This window comes from Pundamilia nyererei, unplaced genomic scaffold (assembly GCF_000239375.1).
Source record: "Pundamilia nyererei isolate P.nyererei 1_Seehausen unplaced genomic scaffold, PunNye1.0 scaffold00026, whole genome shotgun sequence".
NCBI lineage: Eukaryota > Metazoa > Chordata > Actinopteri > Cichliformes > Cichlidae > Pundamilia > Pundamilia nyererei.
This window is the reverse complement of record NW_005187427.1, coordinates 4843962-4862572: the sequence shown is the minus strand read 5'-3', so window position 1 is coordinate 4862572 and position 18611 is coordinate 4843962. Positions and strand designations below refer to the sequence as shown.

General features: G+C 40.7%; 2 protein-coding genes across 11 annotated transcripts in view; both read left to right on the top strand.

Moving 5' to 3' along the window:
• elnb (elastin b) overlaps window positions 1-5843 on the top strand; it is a 23701-nt gene extending 17858 nt beyond the window's left edge. For 5 of the 7 annotated variants that reach the window (XM_013909517.1, XM_013909519.1, XM_013909520.1 and 2 more), the window contains 9 exons: window positions 12-376; window positions 510-536; window positions 630-1064; window positions 1613-1672; window positions 2002-2085; window positions 2239-2289; window positions 2474-2497; window positions 2745-2810; window positions 4309-5843. In XM_013909517.1, coding sequence (XP_013764971.1) covers window positions 12-376; window positions 510-536; window positions 630-1064; window positions 1613-1672; window positions 2002-2085; window positions 2239-2289; window positions 2474-2497; window positions 2745-2810; window positions 4309-4331 — 1135 coding nt within the window. In that variant the 3' untranslated portion in view covers window positions 4332-5843. The remainder of the gene's footprint in view (window positions 1-11; window positions 377-509; window positions 537-629; window positions 1065-1612; window positions 1673-2001; window positions 2086-2238; window positions 2290-2473; window positions 2498-2744; window positions 2811-4308) is intronic. The other 2 variants (XM_013909522.1, XM_013909521.1) reach the window with 2 other exon arrangements.
• Window positions 5844-6954: 1111 nt separating this feature from the next.
• Window positions 6955-18550, top strand: LOC102202552 (LIM domain kinase 1). Of its 4 annotated transcripts, none has more exons than XM_005727902.1 (17): window positions 6955-7391; window positions 8395-8469; window positions 8547-8618; window positions 10511-10649; window positions 11245-11354; window positions 12528-12701; window positions 12781-12886; window positions 12991-13271; window positions 13344-13533; window positions 13640-13726; window positions 13803-13934; window positions 14022-14081; window positions 14188-14253; window positions 14583-14769; window positions 15115-15170; window positions 15264-15421; window positions 17121-18550. In XM_005727902.1, coding segments are annotated over exons 1-17 (2355 nt in total). In that variant the 5' UTR covers window positions 6955-7389; the 3' UTR covers window positions 17581-18550. The 4 variants fall into 4 exon arrangements, with proteins under 4 accessions (XP_005727959.1, XP_013764979.1, XP_005727960.1 ...); XM_013909525.1 differs by having other exon boundaries at window positions 8375-8469; XM_005727903.2 differs by lacking the exon at window positions 8395-8469 and having other exon boundaries at window positions 6956-7391.
• Window positions 18551-18611: the final 61 nt, after the last annotated feature.

Here is an 18611-nt window from a genome sequence, read left to right as displayed (position 1 = left end):
GGAACTGGAGGGTTTGGACCAGGTGGGGCTGGCACAGGAACTGGAGGGTTTAGACCAGGTGGGGCTGGCACAGGAACTGGAGGGTTTAGACCAGGCGGTATTGGCACTGGAACTGGAGGGTTTGGACCAGGCGGTATTGGCACTGGAACTGGAGGGTTTGGACCAGGTGGTGCTGGCACTGGAACTGGAGGGTTCGGACCAGGCGGTGTTGGCACTGGAACTGGAGGGTTTGGACCAGGCGGTGTTGGCACAGGAACTGGAGGGTTTAGACCAGGCGGTGTTGGCACTGGAACTGGAGGGTTCGGACCAGGCGGTGTTGGAACAGGAACAGGATTTGGACAGGCAGGCCAAGGAAAAAGAAAACCTTATAAATCTGGTAAGCAAGGATTACATAAATAAGATCATTAGCTAGATCATATAATGGAGATACCTAATGGAGGTTTCATGATATAAGAAATGCAGCCAGCAAACAGATGTTTTATCAAAGTTTTTTTCATTGTTTCTTCCAGGTTATGGAGGAGCTGGTTATGGAACAGGTAAGGGTTTAGTTTGGAGTAGGGAGGTTAATGGTTGTTTTAGATATTTTTATGGTTTATAACTGTGTAAATATATTTTAACTTTTCTTCCAGGAGGAGGATTAGGAGGAGGATATGGCCCTGGTGGAGCTGGGGGTACAGGTCCTGGAGGTTTTGGACCAGGAGGTGCTGGGACCGGTGGGTTTGGCCCTGGAGGTGCTGGGACTGGTTTTGGCCCTGGAGGTGCTGGGACCGGGGGCTTTGGCCCTGGAGGTGCTGGGACTGGTTTTGGCCCTGGAGGTGCTGGGACTGGGGGCTTTGGCCCTGGAGGTGCTGGGACTGGTTTTGGCCCTGGAGGTGCTGGGACTGGGGGCTTTGGCCCTGGAGGTGCTGGGACTGGGGGCTTTGGCCCAGGAGGAGCTGGGACCGGTGGCTTTGGCCCTGGAGGTGCTGGGACTGGTGGTTTTGGACCTGGCCAAACACTTGGAACAAGAAAGCCGTCTAAATCAGGTTACGGCTCGTCGCTGGGTGGAGCTGGCTACGGACCAGGTAAAATTCTGAGATATACTTAGAAGCTTTTGATAGTAACTCATATATTTTCTTATCAGAACCTCTACATTCAAAGCACTACCATTTGCACAAACTTAATGTAAATTAATTCAGAGAGACACTTAAACTAATCCAATTTAACCAACTGAATGCATGAAGTTGACTTTTTGTCTGGATCAACACCACATTAAATCATGCATAGGAGTAAACAGCAGCAAAAAGCAACAGGAACTGAATCATATGGTTTGGTTTGCTATGTGGTGGGATTCTATGGAGGGAGTATCTCACACTTTGTGTTTGTCGTTGCATTAAAGTCTTGTCAGAAAGTAACCTTAGACATAGGAGCTCTCTTTACAGTTACAAACTGTAATGTATGACGGACCATTATGATTATTTGAAAGACCAAATATCCTATTCCTTTAATAAACGTGGACTACAGCTCAGTCTGCTTCTCTGTTTAACTTGTTGTTTCACGTTGCTCTATGGAAACATATGTATTGTTGTATTATTTGTCATTTATGTAATTTAATCACATCACTGTTCATTAGGAGGTGGAGTCGGAGTTCTTCCTGGTACTGGGACAGGAGGCGTCACTGGTGGTGGCCAAGGTGAGGTTCCAGCTTATAAAGTCAAGTAAATGTTTAGCACACAGCACATTATAATAAAGAGACAACAGACATGTGAAAATTTGACTGAGATAAAACTTTTATTAGTGACTAACTTGAGGTGTGTCAGTTCTCTCTAAAGATCTGTAGTCTCTGGTAATAATACTGGTAACAACTGGTAATAAAAATAAGATGGTTTATTTTACATAAAAAATTCTCCCAAGTGCCTCTAATCCACTGGGTACAACAGTGTTCATTTGGCCCTTTGTTTATATCCCCATGTTGATTAAAAAGTTAACTTGTCTCTCATTCATACCCATTTATCTGTTTAGGTAGCATAGCAGGAGGTACAGGAGGGCTAGGAGGTCCTGGAGGAACTGGCCAAGGAGTTGGAGGACTACCTGGTGGGGGACCAGGTCAGTTTATATGAAAATATAGTCATTAGGATAATGAGAATGTGCTTTTAATATATTTCAAAACATCAAAATCAACAAAATTCATAGCACTGCACTGTAAACATGGCACAGATAAGAAGTGCTTTGAAAGCTGTAATGTTTTTATTCTTCCAGGAGGTGCTGCTGGTCCTGGATATGGTGGGCTGGGTATAGGAAGTTATCCAGGTGAGACAGATTTGATCACATATGTCCTCTTTTTAATACTCAGCATACACATTTTAGTAAAATCATACAAAACTGAAAATAACAGGAAACAGAACGCAGTGTTATTCTGAGATTGTTTTAAAAAGTCCATTGTAAGGTATCAGTTGTTTGTTATGACTTTATCTTTCCTGTTATTGTTCTCTAGGGTATGCAGGGGCTGGACAAAAATGTAAGAAAACTCACTGTGTCCTCTGGAATAAGCATGTCCAAATTAACAACGTTGGTCTAGCATTGACACAAAGATACACAGATCGGATGAACATATTACTTTTGCTTATCTTGTCAGTGAAATATAATATATCAAGGATAATTCTGATTGTAACATGCATGCTTTTTTAATATCTACTGACAACTAAGTATCTAAACACGTTTTCTTGTTTTTGTTTGTTTGTTTGTTTTACTATCATGACCTTCAGCTAAAGCGCAGAAGGCAGCCAAATATGCAGCCATGCAGGGTTTACTTGGATCCAGGGGCTACAGAGGTAAAAGTCATAGACATATTATAACAGTCCTGATCACCGCATTTCCTATGCAATACAATATTTAGCCTCACTTCTGTCGATTAGATAATAGTGTTGACAAATAATAATAATACAAAGTTTTTATAAGGTTTTATAAGGTGCAAAAGGGCTAAAAAGGATCATCTTAGCCCTTTGCTAGATGGTTGCAAGGCAACATGATGACATTGTAATATCCGATATAGATAAAGACCTTCGTGAGCCTGAGATGTATCTATGTGTCATGTTTAGTTGTTCAACTCCTGATTATCTAGCAGGAGTTTGCGGACAAAGAGACAAACATACGGACAGACAGATTTTCTATCATATAGTAAGAAGATGTAATTTACATTCATTTTAGGACTCATAGCAATGATATGTTCTTCTTCATGTGTTGCAACTTGAAAGGAATTAAAAAAAAAAAAACACACAAGTAAAGATTTCCGCACCTCCCAATATACACTGTAATTATTTTCACACGCATACTAGACCAGATATTAAATGGTCTTTGGCCTGCCAGCTCCCCAGTACAAAGTCCTGTGATATCCAAATGCAACAATTTGTGTTGATGTGAGAATAGCACAGGTCCACTGAATCCATAGCTAGGTGGTTAGCTTGTGCATTGCTCATACCTGCTCTGTCCAGGCAGCAACCTAATCTAAAGCAAACTGAACATTTTCCAGCAAATTATTTGAAAGCAATCTGAAGCTGACAACCTCCAACCATGTGCTACATGCGAGGAAGGACAAGGACAACGTCCTCACCTGCTTCACCCGACACTGAAGTCTGACCAGAATTATTCTTTTTAGTTAAAAATAACATTTTTGCTTCGCAGGTGTAAGCCTCTGCGAACCAATCAAGTTGTAGTTTACAACTTGGTCTCTCCAGAATCACAGTGAAGCTACACTGAGACTGCATTGTTGTAGGCAAGATAAGATTTCATGTTGATGTTGCTACAAGCAAGCAACTTTGTAACCTAAATACAAACATAACTACAAACCAGCTCTGGACTACAAACTAGCTAAGGACTCAACCAACTGGGAGATCAAACTCACCCTCTAGTTATACATTTTAAGGGTTTAAGAAAAGTCATGTCATGTTTTTTGTGTGTGGCTGTAATCTTTGTGGGATGGGATAGACTTTCAATTAATAAAAAACCGAGAGTAGCTTCTAGAGTAAATTGCCAGACTCCTCTGTGAGTTTCCTCTGATCCAAAAATGTTTTCTACAGAAGTGACATGCTCAAAATTGGCAACAATTGGTAACACCCACAAATACAGGAACTCTGTGTCTGTGTAGGAAATGAACATTTGACCCTACAAACTAAGGGAAATATGTCCTGGAAGCTATTCTGAGTTAGTATAAAGTGGGATTTAACAGTTGTCATTTTATGTTGGTCTGGATGAACAGCGGAAGTCTTATTTAAACAATCTGCATACTGCATGTAAAGTGAAGAATAACGCTGTCTTTGTTCTGCTTTTTAGGAGCTGGCCGAAGGAGGAAGTGAGAAAGACCAAAAGACAGGAAGTGACCTCATTAAAACAACAGTGGTGCTATTGCATGATCCCACACTGTAAATGTCTTACCTGCCACAGAAGCTAAAGCTTCAGCACATCCCGCTTTTTACATTTCCATTTGCTTGGGTTTTATAAAAGGTTGCAGTGGTTCTCAACCGGATCAGATTCACCGCCAGGTGAAGATTGCCGTTTCCCTTTGTTAAATACTTTATTTCCCTTTTTTGGATAATTAAGTCATTTTATTTTGGTCAAATTATTAAATGTCAATTTCTCAAGAAAGTTTCAAAAATAAAATAACGTGGGTAGAAAACCCCAGAAATTCCTGATGATCGGGTTGAGAACCACTACAGTGAAGAATCAGCATTTCTTTTCATCACTTTTTGTCTGTCTTTGCTGTGTTGATTATCATTTGTGTTGTTATGCAAGTATTGGCACAAATCCTCTGGGTTAAGACTGACACCAAGGAGTCCCTCAGGGCAGCTCCTTCAGACCTGTCTGCATGCTGACGCAATGTGTAAAGAAATATAGGGCGACACTTCTACCCAGTTAAACTGGGATATGTCTGCAGAGTGAATGGCCGAGCAGACAATTCACTGTTAGCATCTTTTACATCAGTGGACAAACAAATAGTGTGTACAGACACAGAGACAAACAGCTGCTGTCACAGGAGAAGATGAAGGCAGTATTTTATGCAGTAGTGGTAGTCTTTTGATCCTTGAAAAGCAGTCTCTGGCCATGTGAGCTGTACTCAGGCCTCAGTAGTATCAGTAATGGAGCCTGAGGATTCTCACAGATATCACTTGAGGCCCACCTGTGAGATTCTTCCACTCATTTCACAACTTAATGGCACTGTTTTATAGCCACATCACACTCAATGGTATAAATGTAAAATATTGGTTAGCGTGCATATATTTTGATTGTTAGGAGGGTGTATTTGTCCTGACTTTCTGAATGGGCTTAGTTTTAGCTTTTACATTTGCTGTTGAGGTAAGCATTCAAGCTAAATGTGAGGTAATATGACTAGAGTACATGACATCCCAGGAGTACTGATTACTGCGTTTTCCTTCTGTTCATGAACCTCCTTTAACACTGTTGGGGAAACTGCTCACGTTTACTAGACTTTTTAAATTATGTTGAGAACTGTATTTAGCCTCATTTTACAAAGTCAAGTGCATTATTACAGTACTAAAATATTTGAGTTAGTCATTCTGTGTGTGTGTTTTTACAGTTTTTAAACCCGTTTACTACTATGATGAGTATAAGTGCTTTGTTTTCTACATTGTCCTTGAATGTGTGCTGAATCACAGTGCAGGCTGTGACGTCAGTGGGTCAAAAGTGGGGTGAGTGAATCTCGTCTTGCATTTGAGCTCATGTGCATCTCGAGCTCAGTGTGATTTTTAACATCTGTGTTTCTTTTTTTTTATGTGGCCTATGAAGAAAATTATGCACTTTTGTAAACTCTCTGACAATGCTCTCCGAAGTAAAGAGATGACCAATGACAACTTCTTTGTGTCATTATTTTATTGCTACTGGAGTAATTTAGCACGTACAAAAAAAACCCTATAATGAAACAACAAGGAGGGGTTTAACCACTTGGCAAGAGGAGGAAGCTCAACATCTAGAAGTAGATGTTGGTTTTTTAGCATATTGAACTGTGGTGGGTTCAACCGCAAGGTATGCTGTACTGAGAAAGGAAACAGACAACTGTGGCTTAGGGGAGTATAAAAAAAAACGCAGAACAGCAGTGAAGCTTTGTGTACGTGGTGACTCATATGAAGAGTGAACAATTAGTTGTTGATGCTGTACAAACTTTAACAAAAAGACAACTATTATGAAGAGCTGCAGTGCATATTTGGGCGCTGATTGAGATTGGGTACTGCCGAGTCAACATCAGTTAGTGATAAAGTGCCAGCGTGACAACTCTGCAGACTTGGCAAGTTATTTTAAAAGTCTGCGCTCCTTAATTTGGTAATGCAGGTCAAGCGTCACAACAGAACAGTTAGTAATTGTCAGTGCAGACAGTCATTGTTGTGGGCTATAGACAAGGGTTTTGAGTGATGTTGGTTACATAACTGATTGGGCCTTAAAGTCAAATGAAGGGGGGCTTTGAAGCCATTTTGGCATCCCACTGCACTCTAACCTGAGTAGGAACAATGTGCATACAAAGCCAAGTTTCTGCTCTTTGTTTGGGTTAGAAATGGATTCAAGGTATTAAAGGTGCATTAGGCTGCTTTTCAATTACTAGTAAAACCTTAAAATGAAACTGTTATTTCAGCCAAAGGGGCAACTACATCAGTTTAGTTTAAATAGTAATAGGTATCCTAAAAGTACAGTTCAAAATGTGACTAGAATTAGGGAACATCTATTGGTGTCTTAGGACAGGTGTAAGCATTGGCCATCCAAGTCTATTGCACTGCTAATATTCTGTGACACGAGGCTCAGTCACTTGTGAGTCTCCCTCATCATAGAAAGTCAACACAGCTTTTTCAGTTCAAACACACCAATTTATTTTCCAGCGCCCTGCCGTCGAGCCAGGCTCAGTGGACGTTCTTCTTTATAGTGTTCTTCTCTAGTTTCTCCCAAACAGTCCACACAGTACCTTTGCCAATTACTGCACAGCGTCTCCCAGCAGTGATTAGCTCATGCACAACAGGTGTGTCACTCAGCTCGCTTGGCACTGCTCCCTGAACCAGCTCCACCTCTCCCCTCTACAGCTGAGCTACACATTCACATTCAGCCAATTTGGAATCACAACCTAACCAAACATGCGTGACTTTGAACTGTAGAAGGAAACCGGAATACCTGGAAAGAATCCATGCTGACGCAGGGAGAGCGTGTAAACTCCATCGAAGAGGGTCTCTGATGACGAGCATGTTGAAACCAGATACCCTCTTCCTGTGTGACAGTGTTAACTACTGCAGTACCGTGCTACCCTAGGATGGCATAATCATACTTAACTTATTTCCTTACCAGTGACGAGAAGCAACCCTAAAGTCTTAACAGCACTTTCTATAGCGTTGTTAGATAACATCATTCTACTCCCAGCTCATGTAAGTATTTGCCTTTTACATGAAATATCACAAAAGAAGCAACATTTAACACAAACTAGCTTCTTTGGTCTAAAAAAAAGAGGACAAGAACAACTGGATATAGTTTTGTAGTGCTGTGCGTCATGCTGCCTGGACGTTTTACAACACTGAAGCCTGGTAAAAATATTTGTTATGAGCAATACTCGCACAAGGTTTTGCTGATTAATTTGTTCATTATGCAGCTTACAGAGATGCAATGACTAACTCGGGCATGAGAAAAACAACCGAGGATGCAAATTAAAGAGAAACGGTAACTGAAAGTGGCATAAATCTATGACTGTATCAGTTTTGTGACAGAAGGGTCTCCTCCATATATCTACACCTGTTTCTGCTTTTCTGTCTGCAGTGCAGATTTGCCTGGACAATTTAACAAAAAATGCATATGCAGACATATAGCACAGCTAGTCTGAAGTTGCTGAATTGACAGGACTGTTTGCAGGAAACCTACAGCAAAACAAATTTAAAGCTCATTAGGTCATAATTTTGGTTTGAGAGGTCGATACTGAACGCTATCAATGGATTTGTTTGTCTGTTCTGAGCTGTTCCCCACAGTTATGCTTTAACTAATTTCTCCCTCTTTGTTCGTTGTGTGTGATGAATGGAGTTCTTTACTGCAGGATCTGGACAGTGCAGTAATTGGGGCATTCATAAAGAGATTATGCCTGCACTGATGGGAACAGGGCTTATTTCAAAACACACACACAAAACACGTCTCAGACCACTTATCACATAAGCACTCATTTAGGTTGTGAGTTTAACTCTCCTAAACTTGCTAGACTCTGCAGAAGAGTGCAACTATATCTTGCAGAGGTCTACATGCTGGACATAACAGGAGAGGGGAGGGTGAGGGAGGGCGTCTCTTATCGGATTGGTCTGTTTCTCAGCAGCCAGCAGGGGGAAACTGGCCAGCTGGTGTCAGTGGGTCAGACTCTTTTCTCACACAGCTTCTCTTCACATTCGAAAGGGAACTCATATTCACACAGGAAGCCTTTGAACACATGGAGAGAGAAAGGCAACGCCTGTCATCAGTCACAGCAGAGTAGGTGTATATGATCCGCTCACAATCACATGCTGCTAACAAGCTCCTTTCTGAACTGGGTGGACTGTGTTTGACAGCTGTCTGTTGGTTAACTGGCAAGGCAGAATGTCACGACGGGACCAGAGGTTTCGGCGAGGCACGAAAGGACGGTAAGAACTGAAATCTTTAGATACGCGTAAGAGTGAGCGAAAGGGGAGGAAGCGTATGAAAGAGTGAGTCAAAGGAAGAGAAAAAATAAATAGGGAAACTTCTAAACGTCTGCATGTATACTTCCTCAAACAGAAGTCTGCCAACAAAATAACACTTGAGGTTTATTTTTTTTGGAGGTTGTTTTTGCTCTAATGTTCACAATAACAAAAAAGCATGTTGGAGCACATTTCGCAAGTTACAAAAAAAATTATAATTTGTTTACTTTGTAAACATCCCTGTTCCTCAGGCCAAAACCTAAGAGTTAGCATTTAAAGTCTTTTATTTAGCATAAAGAAATATGTGAAACATCCAGCGTGACACAAGCAGTTTAAAAAAATCCTTTTAAGAGCTTTTTTTTTTTTTTTTTAAAGGAAGTCCGACATACCAACGTACAGAACACGGAGGAAACGGTGGTAGGAGAAAACGTCATGAGATTGTTAACATCTGACCGAGGTTCAGTTCTGACGTCATAACTTCTTTAGAGACACGAGAACAAAGGGGATTTTTATTGACAGGAAAACACTCAGGTGACCAAAGAGAAATGTGGAGAGATGGATGAGGGGGCGGGCAGTAGAAACAGCTGAACTGATTCCAGGTTTTCTTGCAACCAGATGCTTTAGCGGAATCGCAGATGTGAAGCTGGAAGGTTCCACATCTGCGGCCTGCAGCACAGTAACAAAGACAGGAGGTCGAAAATAAACCTGCAGCGGTCTGATGGCTTTATTGCTTAATTATTTCCTTAGCAATGAAGGAGAAGCGAAGCTTGGTCTCTAGCAGCACGTCCTACAGTGCTGTCAGAAAAAAAGAGATCCCACATGTGAGGGTGTGCGCACTGAAGAAGCAATGTGTTGCTCTATCAGCAACAACAAAACGAGCTGTTTGGTGTTGTTAACAAAAACACAAAGGGAAAGAGCTGCCTATAGTTTTCTGTGACGAAATACTAAAACCACAACAAAAACGGCAGAATGAATCGTGGCTTTAAGTTGTTTTGCAAGACTTAAGATCACTTTAACATATTATGAAGAAAACCTTTAAAAGAAACTATTGTAGGAATTATGCTTTATTCTCAATATGACACAACCTTTAGCTATTCTTACAAAAATGGATTCAAAGCATTTACCGCATGATGTTTGGGGAGAGGAAACATGGGCCAGTACTCAACCCAGGAAGTCACCTCCCACTCCGGCTGCAGTGTTGGAGAGATAAGGAAGCAGGGCCTTTATCGTACACACTATAGTATTATTCTTCGTTAACAGGGTAACGATGGGTCTCACTGTAATCTGCAAACTTTAAAGGCCTGAAACTGAACATTGTGCTCTGCATTTAAGGAATGCATGCTATTTTAATTTTTAACAGCTGTGTTGTGCAATCTTGAGTGGGTGTGTCTCTATGGGGAACATTGTTTTTGTGAAAACATGTGACTAGTCTCTTTGCATGAATAGTCCTTTTTTGTAAAAACCAATATTAATGTCACCCCGGGCTGATTGTCATGGTGATGTCAGCATAGAAGTAAAGATAAGTGTATTTCCTTTGGGTGTATGCCTCTTTGTGACCAGATCATATTGTTAACCAACATAAGAGAAGAAATGAGTAGAGTATGAGTGGAATCGTATACTGCGTTCATAAAAAGGAGCTAAACAGAAAGCAATAATCTGTTGTCTCACAGACCTTGAAATGTGATACTCTTTGTGAGGATTTCAAGTCCCACATCTTCCATCCATGATTAGGCTCATGTTACTTTGTCTGCGTATCTGAATCTTTTCTTTTTTTTTTCTTTTTTTTTTGCTCAGGTTTTGTTCCACTTTCTCACTCTGTTACGCCATATTCTCCCGTTTCCCTCTTGTCTCTGCAGGTGTTGTGAATGTGGCTGTATTCTGTCTCACTGGTACTATGAAAGAGAGGGGCAGCTGTATTGTAAAAAGCACTACTGGTGCCGTTATGGAGGACACTGCCACGGTTGCAAGGAGACCATTGCAACAGGACTCATAATGGTAATATCGAAATCACTCAAAATTTTAACCAAAAAAAAAAGATTCTGATGAAACTATCCCTCTGAACACAAATAATTCACAAGTTCCTCACTAAACTTTTTTTTTTTAATAATCTTGGCTACAAAACGTTAGCATACATGGATTTCTAAGCTCATAAGATAAAAGCCTGATTAGCTGCCCTCTCTGTTGTCTGACTCACTTAGTCCAAAGCAGTCTGAACTGTCAGCAACAAATCAATTGGACTAGTTTAAAAATATCCCACTTATTGATCATTCAAAGCTTACTGCTGTTCAGACTAACAAGTTAAAAAGAGTTTTATATAATATTCAGAAACGGAATATGGAATACCAAATCTCAGCATGCTCCACCAATTATTCATAAATTCAAAGCCTTCCCGACTTTTGGTTTCCTCCTGATATGAAAGCATTTATTTTCTCTTTTGACTCTAAGCTAGAGGATATCCTCTGAAAACATCCTTTATGCAAGAATGAACAGAAACAGCTCGAGTGTTTCACAGTTCAGAGTGGCCCAAATAAATGCGTTCTGGTAAAACTGTATTATGTTTTTCATACACTACTGCCCTGCATATAAACAGGTTGCTGGAGAGCAAAAGTATCATCCTGAATGCTTCACTTGCATGAGCTGTGATATGGTCATTGGAGATGGAGACACCTACACGCTTATCGAACGCTCTAAGCTCTACTGGTAAGTAAGACTCTGAAAGGAAAAATGTAAAGAAGTCTTGTGTGTTAGCAAATGTGTAAGCTGGAGATGAATGAGTGAAATGGAAACAACCTCTTTCTGACAGATTTACAGTTATGTTAAAGGTTAGGGACTCTGGGTGGTCCTATGGAAATACTAAGTAGATCCCATGATTCAATAGCTTGTAAAACCACTTTTAGCAGCAGTTGAAGTAAATGTTCTCTGTATGACTTCATCGGTCTCTCATGTTATTTTGGAAAATTTTTCTTTCCAGAATTGCTTTAGTTAATTGAGGTTAGCAGGGATTTGTTTATGCACAGTTCTCTTAAGGTCCCACCAGAACATTTCTATCAGAGTAAGATCTGGACTTTTACTGGACACATTGAGTCGTTTCTTTTCAGCCAATCGGTTGTAGATTTTCCACAGTGCTTGAGATCATTGTCCTGTCCCAGTTTCGGCCAAGCCTAAGTTTATAGTCGACTCAATGACTGTCAGGTGACCAGGTCCTGTGGCTGCTAAATAAGCCCAAATCATCGCCCCTCCACCACCGTGCTTGACAGCTGTTTTGAGACGTTTGTGTTGATATTCTGTTTTTGTTTTTTACAAACATTGTATGTGCATTATGGCCAAAGGATGCTAAATCAGAAGTCTTTTAGGTCTGTCCAAATGCCACTTTGCCAGCCTAAGCTATCCTACCATGTTCTTCTCTCAACACTTCCAAACAAGCCATACTTGTTCTTTTTTTTTGTTTTTTTTTTGTTTGTTTTTTTATAAACTGTACTGTTATGAACTTTAACCTTTTAACATGCTGAGCCCTGTGGATTCTGAGATGTGGCTCTTAAATTTCTACATTTTCACTGAGCATTGCACAGTCGACCTTGCAACAGAGGTTCTCTGCACTCTTGGGAAGAGTGTAGCATTGTGAATGCTCCAGATATGCAAACTGTCCAAACTTCAGCAAATGTAAGCACCTCCATAAAAGCAGAAGATTGATTAATCAAGTGCATTTGATTAGCAGGACCTGATGTTTCATTTTAGTTCTTTTTGAAGCAATAAGGGTGTACTTAGTTCTTCACAGGAAACTGAGTACACTGTGTAAACCTTTTTTTTTTTTTTCCCCCCCCCCCCCCTTCCTTCAAGTAACTACAGTATTCATCTTTTGATTTGCCTCTGCAGTGGTCACTGCTATTGTCAGGGTGCTGTATCGGACGTGGAGCCAACTTCTCCAGTTACCAAGAGACCACACATGGTGGCGCTGGTCTCGTTCCCTCCACATGCAGTCGGACAACGAGGCCTGAGTGTAGTCATTGATTTCGGCAAAGACAAAAGTCCTCTTGTGACTGTGACAGAGTGAGTCTCTGAATTTAGCCATTAACAATTCTGACCCTCACGTCTCGCCCCCCTATTCAATCACTGTCATTCTGTTCAGGCTGGACTCATCAGTCCTAAGCCCTGACCTGCTATCCTCTGTCCACACTGGTGATCAAGTATTGGAGGTTAACGGCATCCCAGTGCGCAATATTTCTCCAGAGGAGGTAGGCCTCAAACTACCCACTGCTTCAGTTATAACAACACAAGTTTAAGAGAGAAGAGACAAAAATGTCAACGTGACCATAATGTTAAATGTCCTTTCCACTAGATAAACCGTGTAATCCAGAAAACAAGCAGACCACTGCAGCTGACCATTGAGCACAACCCACAGGCACCTCATGACCTCTTTCACTCGGACAGTCCCTCGGATAACATCTCTTGTCCTGAGCCCCCTGTCCGCAACAAACTGTCTTCAACCCAGAAACTCCCAAGTCTGGAGGAAGAGCCAAGTCCCAGAGAAGAACCAGATGAGCAAAATGAACAAATTAGGATGAGACTCTCACCATCTCAGCACCAAGGGACCCCAGGAATCCGATCCAGAAACATTTCGTAAGTGATGTCAGCTGACAGCTTGCCTTAACTCAATACTCTCCCCTTTCTAAGTCTTTGTTTCTTTCTCAGGCGTAGCTGCAGTATAGATAAGTGCCCCGTGTCTCCTGGAATGCTGTCGCTTTTATCTCAAAAAAAAGAAATGGTTCGCTCAGAGTCTCTTCGAGTAGATCCAGGAGACCGGGCGCACCGCATCTTCAGACCTTCAGACCTCATCCACGGAGAAGTGCTGGGCAAGGGCTGCTTTGGACAGGCTGTCAAGGTGCCTTGCTGTTTCCATCATTTTGTTGCCTGACTGCAACTCGCTTTTAGTTGTAATGCTGATTTTAATCAGCAGCACTGTTATGAACTTATCTCTCTCTCTAAAGGTAACGCATCAGGAGACTGGGGAGGTCATGGTGATGAAAGAGTTGATACGCTTCGACGAAGAGACGCAGAAGACTTTTTTAAAGGAGGTAAGTGGTCATGGGCGCAGAAAAGGCCTGAAGAGAGCATGACATGTTTAACCAGCATCCCTCTCAATTTGTACAGGTAAAGGTGATGCGCTGTTTGGACCATCCCAATGTTCTCAAGTTCATTGGGCTGTTTTATAAGGACAAGCGAATACATTTTGTCTCTGAATACATCCAGGGAGGAACTCTTCGAGAGACTATCATAAAAATGGTAGGTTAAACTAAGTTTTTATGTTTCTTCATGAGAACCATGAGCATACACAAACACAACATGGTGGTCATAATCTTTCTGTTGCAGGACAAGGATTTTCCCTGGAAAATTAGAGTTGGGTATGCTAAAGACATTGCAGCTGGGATGGTAAGTCTTTCAAGCCAATACTCTAAGAATAAAAAAACTTTTATTGCAAAATTAAGCTGTTTTGGTAAAAAACTTGTCAAATATATATATCATCTCTCCTTCACAGGCTTATCTACACTCCATGAATGTTATCCACCGAGATCTAAACTCATACAACTGCCTGGTCAGAGAGGTGAACAGATGTTTTATAGCACACATGTCAAAAATTACAGTATCTTCCATTATATAGCTCCACTTCAAAAACTGCTTTGTTACTTGAATGTGTTACTTTATTTAAATCTGAAATTATATCAACAAAACAAGCAAAACTTTGGTCCAGATACATTTCTAATCCAATTCCAAGACTTGTTCTTATTATTCTGCCAATGGTGAAAGGAGATCAACAGTTCTTGAATGTTAATGAATTTTACTTATTAAAATTCATTATACATACCACTTTCAAATAAATAAAGACTTCACAGCTGATTGTTATAACTTCTTTACCCCTCTTTGGTTGTGTAGAACCAGTCTGTGGTGGTGGCAGATTTTGGACTAGCCAGGTTGGTAATGGAGGAGAGAAACCAGAGCAGAACATCTTCGCTTGAACGTCCGACAAAAGGGACGCTGTCAGAGCTCCGCAAGCATGACCGCAGGAAGCGGTATACTGTGGTAGGAAACCCCTACTGGATGGCGCCTGAGATGATCCACGGTGAGTACACAAGCTAGGACACTACTACTTATGTTGAGGGGTGATCAGATTCTGAATCAAGCTCCTAAACCTTCACGCCTTTCGTAACGTAGTTTGCAATAAACCTTTGGTGGGTGCAGATTTAAAAAAATACATGCGTGTATTATTTCTTATTATGACAAATTGAAAATGGGATTCACAGGACATTTTCTAAATTCATTCAGGATTTATAAAAGCTGCTATCTTCAATATTAAACAGTGAAGATATTTAAATAATGGCCTGAGGATAAGTAGCTCCACATAATGAATGCAGAACCACTGAATATCCAGGACAGGCTAAGAATTTCTTCTTCATTTTCCTCCCAGGGAAAACCTATGATGAACGGGTAGACATCTTTTCCTTTGGCATCATGTTATGTGAGGTAAGAAAATCTGGACTGCTAAAAAGATTTCTGAAAATGCCACGTTTCTAAAACTTTTAACAGTTTTAAGGCTGAGTATGTCTCTGTCTTAAGATAATAGGGAGGGTGAGTGCAGATCCTGACTACCTTCCAAGAAGAAATGACTTTGGGCTGAATGTGGCAGGTTTCCTGCAGCAGTACCACCCTCCACAGTGCCCCTCTGCTTTCATGCCACTGGCTGTTCTCTGCTGTGACATGGACGCTGATAAACGGTAAGCTTGCACCACAAGTAAATTAGATGGAGCTCAAGTATGTCTGTTGTTGACAATTATAAACTAATAGGCAAAGTCTTACCGTTTTTGTTTTTTCACCAGTACATACAGAAACAATAAATACTTTTCCAGCGTTCTTTTTGCTACCCAAACAGTGAATACTTCACTGAGTAATTCAGTAAATAATCTAGCTGCTGAATAGCCTACCAGTGGCGAAAAGTTTACATCAACTCATCATTGGCGTGAATGTCATAATGATTTTGGGGCTTTTATTAAATTCTTTGAACTTTTTCCAGGGTGAAATGATCGTACAGCACACATCTTTAATGTCTCTAAAAAAAACAAGAATCTATTCACACAAGGTCAAAAGTATACATACAAGTTGAAATGTATACATACTCGTATTTTAATAAGTGTTAAGAAGGTTCTACAGTGTTGATGCATGCTGAGTCATCCAGGTAAGTAAATCCTAAAAGGTCGATTCTGTTCATCTGAAACGTTTCGTGACAAGGTTCTACAGTGTCTTTTAACTTGACAAAGCCCAGCTCTATTAACGTCTCATGAGCAAACATGATCAACTACAACTGTTAGTTTCTCTTTAACAGCATAAAAACGATTGGTTTGGCAGCACTCATTGGTTTGATCAATACTCTAAACATTGGAAAAGATCAAAGCTCTAAGAAGGAAAATTGTAGATTCACAGAAGTTGGGAAGATCTCTTGAAGCCAACAACTGCAGATTCCACAATCCTCAACCTCATCCTCAAACAGCTGTACATCAGTACAAGTTATTCACGTGTCACCAGTTTGCCAAAGAACACCCAAACTGTCACCCTCAGATGACAGGCATTTGATAACGATGTTCAAGAACAACCCAGGAACTACCAAGGCTCAAGCATGAATTGGAAACAGCTGGAAAACCACCATCACTGTGGAGCGTGAAGCCAGTTTTACACCACCGTGGACTTAGATGATGCCCACCAAGAAAGAAGCCCTTGCTCCAAAATAGACACCTTCAAGCTCAACTGAAATTTTCCCACATAGACTCGCCATGCCTTCTGGAGAAAAGTTTTATGGTCAGACGAGACAAAGATTGAGTTATCTGGCCACAATGCCAAGAGGTATGTTTGGAGGAGTAAAGGTGAGGCTTTCAAACCTGGGAACCCTGTACCAGCTGTCAAACATCGCAGTGGTAGCATCATTCTCTGGGGCTGTTTTGCTGCCAATAGTACTGGTACATTGCAAATAGTGGCCTTTCCAAAGCCTCAACCCAATTGAAAATGTTTGGACTATGCTTAAAGACCACGTCAGTGCCAGGAAACCAACCAATGTAAATCAACTCTACCAATTCTGCCAAGATGAGTGGTCAAATATTCAGCCAGAATTATGCCAGAAGCTTGTTGATGAGTAACAAAAAAGGGTTCCTTGAGGTTCAACTTGTTAAGGGATATTTAACTAAACATTAGTTTTGGGGTATGGATATATTTGAGCCTGTATGTATACTTTTGACCCTGTTTGGGCTACTTATTTTCAAAAATTTTTAATGTCATTAAAGATGTATGCTGTACCATCATTATACCCTGGACACAAAAGTAAATGATTAAAAGCCCATAATTACCATGACATTTATGCACATGACCTCTGACAATATGTGGCAGAGCATCTTAAAACTTCTCATTAATGCAACTTTTGCCTTTCAGTCCGTCCTTTTTGAAGCTGGAGGAGTGGCTGGAGAACCTGCTGATGCACCTGGATATTGGTCTGCCTCTGCTCTCTGAGTTAGAGCAGCTCTGCAAAGCTTTTTGGCAGAATAATAACCACCAATGCTCTGAAAACACAAATAACCACACTGAGCCGAATCAATTTACTGAAAACAAAGACCAAAATGGCAGAGTTGACAGCCACACAAACCACGAGCAGAACGCTCAGGCTGACCTTACTGTGAGGACTGGGTCAGAGGGTAGAAACCAGTCGTGCCACAGGTCGATAAGCACAGACTCATGCAATCATGGCTCTGAAACCTATGAACACAGTAACCCTGCAGAACAACTAGGAGCCCGGCGTGAGCAGTCAAGACCAGTACCAGAGCAGTTAAACGGGTCCAGGAGGATATACAAAGCATTGTGGGACACATCTACAGAGGATGGCTCATTTCTTTGATTGATGACCAAGATGGGACACAAAGCCCAGTGTTAAAGGAATAAGACGGTTTGTGGAGACATTTGTGTCTTTTCAGTCAAGTAAATTAGTCATGAAACTGCATTTGTGAGAGGAATATGTAAATGCAGAATCATGCAGGATATTCAACATGCGAAGCAGTAAATATTTGTATGTTGCCCACATTGGTCTCATACTCCACTGTGAACCAGTATTTATGTGATTGCAGCTAGAGCCCTGCTGACACTGAGAATAGCAAATATCAAAATTGAAATTGACTGTTTCCATTTTTTATTTTTTTTATTTTTATTTTTTAAATGGAAATGCACAGAAAAAACTAAATTTTATTTAAATTCCATAAAAATTGTCAGTGGACAGATTAAGTAAAGACAATCCTTTTTTATAATTTACCTCGACTGTTTTTTGGGGGGATTTTTGTTTTGTTGTTGTTGTTGTTGTTGTTGTTGTTGTTGTTGTTTTTGTTTTGTGTACTGCAGCTGGTCTTTACTTATTGGCCAACAACATAAGCTAAATCTGGTTGTTTACCATTTGGGCTCTAGTTTCACTTTTACCAAGAAGCTGTGGAACACATGTCACTTTATGTCGCCTAATGTATTTGCTGCGGAAAAGTGTCAAACCGAATCTAACCCAACTGAGGACATTAAAACTTCTACTGCTACTAAACTATAATTAAGAAAATAAAGAGATGCAAGTCAAAAATTTTAACTACGATGTAGCAAAGATTTATTTACCAAACATTACACAAAATTAAATATAAACTATTTAATATTTTAAAATGCTGACCTTATTAAAGACAAATTAGCCAGAATTATCAGCACGGTTCTTCTTAAAGGATTGCACGCATTTTTGTTATGATGGACTGTTTACACTCACCTTTTAGGTACACTCTTTTGCCTTAGTTCTTCATGGCATAGAGTCTGGAAACATTTCTCAGATCCACTCAACACACAGTTGCTGCAGATTTGTCGGCTGCATATCCATGATGTGGATCTCTCGTTCCACCGCATCTCAAA

Coding starts and splice junctions, on each gene's coding strand:
- LOC102202552 (XM_005727902.1), top strand. Junction 13,935..14,021: donor GAGAGACTATCATAAAAATG/GTAGGTTAAACT, acceptor TTTCTGTTGCAG/GACAAGGATTTTCCCTGGAA. Junction 14,254..14,582: donor ACAACTGCCTGGTCAGAGAG/GTGAACAGATGT, acceptor TTGGTTGTGTAG/AACCAGTCTGTGGTGGTGGC.